General features: G+C 35.4%; 1 protein-coding gene across 1 annotated transcript in view; it reads left to right on the forward strand.

The window, feature by feature from the left end:
- The window catches only part of LOC119069436, a 37,610-nt gene extending 31,260 nt beyond the window's left edge, over window positions 1-6,350 (forward strand). Inside the window, exons 3-4 of the mRNA XM_037173494.1 lie at window positions 539-829; window positions 4,787-6,350. Coding sequence (XP_037029389.1) covers window positions 539-829; window positions 4,787-5,299 — 804 coding nt within the window. The 3' untranslated portion in view covers window positions 5,300-6,350. The remainder of the gene's footprint in view (window positions 1-538; window positions 830-4,786) is intronic.
- The last annotated feature ends 1,389 nt before the right edge of the window (window positions 6,351-7,739 follow it).

The raw sequence follows: 7,739 nt of genomic DNA on the forward strand, positions 1-7,739 counted from the left end.
TCTTCTATGTACGTTTCATTGAGGGCACCAAACACCTCAACAACCCAATGAAGCTTGGGTACGCATAGGAACGTTACTTTCATGCTACACAATGAAGAAATATCCTATACAGAATTTGCGCTAACCGGGATGTTGAACCCGATTTTCTTGGTGGAAGGCCATTACGTTAAAACTGAGCCAACCCGTTCCTTCATGATTGTGACGTAATACTAATGTTTCGTCGATATTTTTCAAAATAGAACATGCAACGGTCGATCTTGTGCAGCGTTAAATCCGAATTCTGAGGGGCACTTATGGCTTGAATTTTAATTTCATTGACTTAATTCGTCTATGGCAATACTGTTTTGACACGCTGTCTTACTAGTCTTAGTCACGTTTAACCTGCTCAATATGTTAACACATAGCCTAACTTTAAGTTAGGCAGTTTTCTGATTAAATATCCCCACTACTGCGTCAATCAGTTACATAGATTGTACACTCGATCAACAAATTCCACTAAGCCGATATATTAATGATTTTTCTGTTTATCAACTTTCAGTGTTGGAACAGCTGTGCCGCAACATCCGAACAATCTACATTACATGCGTACAATCAAAACACAAATCAATTAGACGCCATTAAAGTGCACATTCATTCAATGATTCGCGACGGATCGTTAACATCGGCTGACATAACATGGACATCGGTCAATGAGCCCAGTCAATGTTTGGTCACATGGGAAGTGTCCGGTGGAGGTCTCATGGGAAATCTACTGACCGATACTCCGGATGCACAATTGTCTCTTTGGCCAGATACGAAGTACCGGATGCAGGTTACCTGTAAAAATAAGGTAAGATTGAAATCGAAAGTCCCCACAATGCCTATACTATTTCTGGCGATGTCTGTAACCACGCGAACAACCTTATTTAGGGCTCAGAAACATATAAATACGGTGTTCTGTTCTCAGAACAATTACTCTCTAATCCGTGAAATTCCAACAGGTTATGGGCCCAGAAACATTGTTAGAATTTCCAATTTTTTCGACTTTGTAAACAAATAGCCATTCTCTCCCTAAGGTAACAATGTTCGTCTTTACAACCCTTTAGGTGAAATATTTTTCTTTTCATTTAATGTTACTTGACTGTTAAGTGTCTTTCGACAAATTACGTTCAAATCGATTGAAAATCGTAGTTTTGATATGTATCAAATGTTGAATGAATCGAATTTAGAGATAGTTTTGATAAGGATACCAACGGACGTGCACTTGGAAATCGGAGAATGACAAAAAAAAATTAATTGAAAATTGACACACACAAAAATGGAAAGTCTGCAGATTCACACAAAATATTACCTGATGTCGAATTCATCAATATATTCAACCGTAAACACTGCAATCACAATTTATGTATTCACATATGTGTATAATACGTAATACTCGGATCCCATACCCAGCAAAATGTACATTTTATTACATGTTATTCACTAATACTACAACCAAGACTTGATTGCGCTTTGCGTGCTACAAAATTGCACTCTTGAACCCAATGTGATTATTAAAGTTAAATTGAGTTATTAAATGCAATTATGTTTTCGAAAATGATTTCGTTTGACCGCACATCATATATGGAAAATAAGGTTAACGTAAGGGGAGTTCATACACACAAAAAAACCTCGTATCCAATGTATAAAAGTATCGTTCATCATTTCATTATGCATCCTTTAAGTAGCAGTTCGGTCAGAGTTCTAAATGCTCGAAAATTGCTAAATTTCCACTTTGAATCTGCTTGTCGTAATTGCAACTTTGAAATTTAAATTCATTACCGCAGATGCCAGTGAATCAGAGAGAAACAAGAAGGTAAAACGGTTCTGGGTGGAAAAATGTAATCTGATAGTATACTTTAACTGTAACAGCACACCCAGCCATACGTTATGAAGATTTTAATTAGTGCTATCGCTCGACTTAAAAACAAACAACGATAACCATCACTCAAGTGATCGGACTAGCTATTTTTAAGAAATGATCGCTCTTCGAATTACATGCAAAAGTCTACTTGTTCTGGTTCTGGAGCAATAACATTGCCATCCGGCAATTATTTTTTTTAGAAGACAACTTTCCTTTCATTCTAGGACGTTTTTATGGGCCTTGATCTTCACAGGTACTGCATCCTTTTGAAATTTTCTTTCTATGGCAACATCGTTGATGAATCAATTCAATTTAGGTTGAATGCGCGTCCCACCAGAGAGACTTACATGATTATCATAAAGCATTCCATGATTCTATGAGATTGACATACGATTTGTATGTGTCATAAAAGTTAAAAGACTTGTCCTAGCTGTGTTACGAATTTGCAGGCAACGTTATACTTTCTTAGATATTGCAAAGTTTTCCTACTGCCGTAAAATACCTCACCTTGTAGTAGTTTACACTCGATGTTAACTTATACTCGCGCAAGCTCTCGTAATACGTACAGTCTCGCATAAATTACGGAGCATCCGAAATGACAAACTGGGCCCACTACTAAGACCGACTTATTATGCGTATCTAGAAAATTTTAACACACTGCAGATAATTGCGGCTCGCTGAATTTCGGCTCCCACATTGCTGTTAAGGAGTCAGGACATACCTAAAAAAAAATTCTAAAAATCTAGAATTTTATCTTCTATTTTTCTAAATTTTTTTTGAGGTGTTCCCTTACTCCTTAATAAAAATCCATGGAGCCGAAATCTGACTAGCCGCAATTGTCGGCACTGTACCAAAAAAGAGTTCGTGAAAGTGATCATCCAAAACGATTTTTCTTAAGAATTTGCGAGTTTATCGATTTAGGCGTCCTCCTGATTTTGGAATTGATTTTACCGAATTGTCATCAATATGGTCCTATTAGAATATTTAGAATTCGCACTAATAACTTGATGAGTCAGAATAGGTGATTGCTGCATTTAAGCAAAATTAAGAAACTGCAATATCTGATTAATGTCTAACTGTAGCTACACATAGCGACACGAAAGAGACCTAATTCAAATTATTCTTTTGTTATAATGTCACATGTCACACTTGACAGAAGAACAAAAGGAAAATTTAAAATAGGTCCCTTTCGTGTCACTTGAGCTTGAGTAAGTATATCATTAAAACTCCAATTTCGCGCAATTTCAGCTTCATACTGAAAAATTTTCGTGGTGCCGAATATTGATTAGCGTTGTTCTACTCGGTGCAAATTCACATCGCATGTTCTTAATTTTAGTCCCTGCCCTGTACGTTTCCAATTTTGTATCCATTAAAACCGGGTTTCTTTCATTGATTGGATGGAATGGATAAATCATACAGATGACAATAAATCTAAATGTCAGTCAGTAATGTATCATTTCCAAAAGGCGGGAGATTTTTACACGGTCAATATCGTCAGGAACGATAATATCGTCCAAAAAACGAAACTAATATTCATCCAGGACGATAATATCGACTAAAATGAAAAATTTCAAAATATTGTCTGGACAATAGATCATTGTCAATGTCGTTTGAGATGTCAAATGAGCTGTCATTTTCACAAAGCTAACCAAAATGTTACAAAAATTTATATGGAGCTGTCATTGTTTGAGGTTAGCTTTGTGAAATTGACAACTCATTTGACACTGTTTTGAGAGAAGAACAGTTATTTGACACTGATCTATATTATCGTTTTCTTGACGATATTATAGTTCTAAAAAATTTCATGGATATTTTCGTTTTCTGTTTCTGTTTTCTGTTTTTGTCCTCAACGATAACATCGTCATGGGCGATATTATCGTCCGAGTTATTTTCCTTTTAAGAATTCTTTGAAAAACTGAACTTTTTATCCAAATCAAAGTAATTTCCCTTTTGAGCATTGTTTGGAAATTTAAACTTTTCATTCGAATCTGTACTAGACCGCCTATATTCGCGAATATATTTTCTCGAATTTTCATGAAAATTTTAGAAAATCGTGAAAATTTATGAAAATTCAAGATAATACTTTCTCGAATATATGCACTGCCCAGAACAATATTGTCATCCAAATCGATACTATCGTTCCAAAAATTATCGTCCATAGAAACGATAAAATCGTACAGAAAATAATAATAACGATAGACGATATTATCGCTGATATCGATGATCAAGGACGATATTATCGGCCAAAAACGATATCATCGTTTTTTTAACGATATTTTAGGACGATAATATCGTTTTTAGGACGATAACACCGTTCTTAGGACGATATTATCGTTATTGACTATATTGACAGTGTATAAATGTCGCCTTTCCATCATGTCCATTTGTGGACTATTGGACTTGAATTCATTTCAGTAATTGAAAAAATTCTATCAATATTCAATATATACAGGGACAACCGACATCGCGGCAAATTTAATTACATGTACTTATGCACTGCCATATATAAAGAACTCAGTTCTAGTTATCAATAAACTAGACAATATGATTCTAATTATGTCCGGCGCTGTATCTATCTATCTACACACACACACACAACCCCATAAATCAAATGCTTTCAATGTTTAATTGCGCGGTAATTGTTTCGACATTTAAATTTGGTTTTGTATAGATTGACATGCCGTAGCATTGTGTCCTGTGGTTTTAGTAGCGTTCAGTGGTATCAATTAATATCAAATAATTGAAAAGCTACATTAATAAATCACTCGAGAAGGATACATTATGCCCTTGAGATGCATTGCCCCCGGTTTAAGATAAACGCCATCGCCATATATACAATAGCCATTACGCAATGCAAAAGGGAATTCAATATTGCATTTGATGTTCAACTGTTTCTCTTTCAAGGTCACTGGCACCATGTCCAAATCGATGCCGATTATCATTGACACCAGTGATGCCACCAAACTAATGCAAACATCCACATCGACCGATGTGTCGACGGTCATCAATCATTCGTTGTCGGGAATTAGTCAATCGTCAGTATCGCCGATTCATCAATCATTGTCTCCGGTTGCGAATCCAGACAACAATGGTCCAACCGAAACGCCAATGGCCACAACAACAGTAGCAACATTTATAAATCCAAAAAATATCAAAGTGATTACTCCAAGGTATCAAAATGCGGCTTCAACCAAAAACTCGAAATCACATGCGAACATATCACCCACCGGGCTAGCCGCTATCGTGTGCGTGTTACTGATGCTGTTTCTAGTCATGAGTTCCGTGTGCTTGGTTAAACAGCGACGAAAAACAATGGAATGTGATAAGAAAATGTTGATCGGTACCAACGACTTAGTGCATAGTCAGGGTAGTGAATGTGAGTTGAACATTACAAAGAGGAACATTTATCTAGTTTAGTGTAGACATAATTTTTAGATTGTTAGTCAAACAGGAATGTTACGCAAATGCATTACAGCCCAAAGGACGTCTTATCTTTAAGTTGAAAATATAAGTCGTATCTCCGTACATATGTGTTGTGTGGGTGGAGAGATGACTTATAATTTTCAACATAAAATGTCAGCTGATAAAGCTTTGGTGCATTTACGCAACACACCTACACCTAGCTGAAAATTGATGACCAATGACTGATCTGCGTCGTTCGCAGTGATTTGAGGCAGTTGATCTTTTCTGTGGCAGTTTTTTTTTTTGCTTTTCATGGTTTCATAGATGCGGTTCCGAGTTGAAAGTGTTTTAAAAGTTGATTTCGTATATTTTCGTCTTGACCTGAACATCAATAATCTAAGGGGACATTCATAAATAACGCAAAAGTGTCCTTTTCGAAACCTTCCCTCTCCCTGTCACGCAAAATGTATGAAACTTTCAACAACAAAAAAATTATGGCTCATCGATGAGTCGTCGTCGAAGTTACACATAGCGACGGCGACGTGAAGGAACCTAATTCATTTTTTTTGTTAATCTGTCAAACTTGACAGAAGAACAAAAGAAAATTTTGAATTAGGGGTCTGTCGCGGCGCAATGTATTAAGTATGTTGCAGTGTACATTCGATATATTTTACATTCATGGGGAAGTACCTATTTTGCGCACACTATTGGCACTTTAGCGTTAAGCTGGCAACACTATTAGCAACGATCCGTGAAAAACTAATATTAACAAATAAAATAGAGAAATGAGATGACAGCTCGTGATCTTTGCTTTTTCATATAAATGTGACGCCCTTCCTTGCGCCCTCTACAGTGTAGGTCAAGTGCCAATTCGTACGGGTCTCATGTTTATTATTTCGAGTGGAGAGTGGGCAGTCACTGATGGTGACAATAAAAATTTGCAAGCTCGGGTAGGAACGAAAATATTCCCCGACACAATAGTCGCACATCGTAGATAATCTAAATTGGGCCATTCACTGAACGGCCTTCACTCATTTCTCACAAGTTATACTCTCTGGTGTTCTCGCAATAGGTTTGTTCCATCGTACGGTAAAAACGATTTTTGACAAGCCGAAAACGAACGAAATCCACAGGAGAGAAATTACGGCTGTCATTATCTAACGGGTCTCTAAGAAAGTTCTGTTGGCCTGTGGAGGTTGTACCACAATATATTGTAGAAACTGTTATAGTTACTACCGCAAAAATCAGTAATGGCACTACCTTCGAGTCTGTCTTTTGAGATACGAAATTTAAAAATCAAAATCATTTGTTAGGAAATTAAATTTTCGATCACATTGTCCATAAAAATATTGTTCGATGAAGTGACATAAGTGACCGGCTTGCCGACGACAGCGTCAATCATTGAGAGTACTGTGAAATAGTGCTCAAATCCACAATCTATTTTTTTCAGTACTTCATTGTTTGCGCTATGCTTTCAGGCGACAGAACTTCTTTGGTAAATATCTATGAAATGTCATAGCCGTGAAGTTGTTTCATTAACAATAGATTGCTGACCTTGACGAAATGTATTAAAAATGTACGAAAATCTATTACATTTGAGCTTTAGTTTGCAAACATCATTTCCCTCTTTTTCAATTCTATCATAGTTTGAACGGTTAAATTAATGTCAAACATTTTAATGTCTTTTTGGTAGAGAAAACTATTAAAATGTTGTACATTGAAATGGTTTTCTCTACTGAAGACACTAAGATGTATAACATTTTAACAGTTAAGTAGAATTGAAAAAGAAACCCGATAGAGAATGACAGCCGTATTTCCTCTCCAGAGCCATAACCTCAACGCTTTTGCGAACCATAATTTTTTGGTTATGGCTCTATGGATGACGCTTTGACAGCTCATATAACCTTGGAACAGACCTATTATACATAGACAATGTTAACAGTCTTTTGAATTTTCAATTGTCACCGAGGTACTAGTGCGTTATTGCTAATTGTCTCATGGGATCTCATCCAATTGAATTCATTTTAGTGTATATTATGTTCTGATGGATGCATTGCGCCAAGTGTAACTTAACTACAATAATTTATTGTTTCAAGAAAATGGCATGGCTTACTTAACAATTTAGCAAAATGTTAATTTAATATTATTGAATTAAATTAATTAATTATAATTAAGTGTGGAACTAAATTATTTTTTTATTTAAAATTTGTTGAACTTTTTTTTCCCTTTTTTGTGCCAAAACTAAGTTTTAACAAAAGAAAATTATTTTTTTTTTTTTTTTAATTTTTGCATTTTACATCATTCCGCATTGATGTAGATAATTCAATTAACATTTAGTTTTCAGTTTTATGAAGACAATCCATTGAATTTAAAAATAAACAAAAGAAAACGTATTGTAATATTATGTATTTACGTATTATGTGTTTTATACAAATCTAGAAATTCAATAAAAACT

This window comes from Bradysia coprophila (genome assembly GCF_014529535.1).
Source record: "Bradysia coprophila strain Holo2 chromosome X unlocalized genomic scaffold, BU_Bcop_v1 contig_35, whole genome shotgun sequence".
NCBI lineage: Eukaryota > Metazoa > Arthropoda > Insecta > Diptera > Sciaridae > Bradysia > Bradysia coprophila.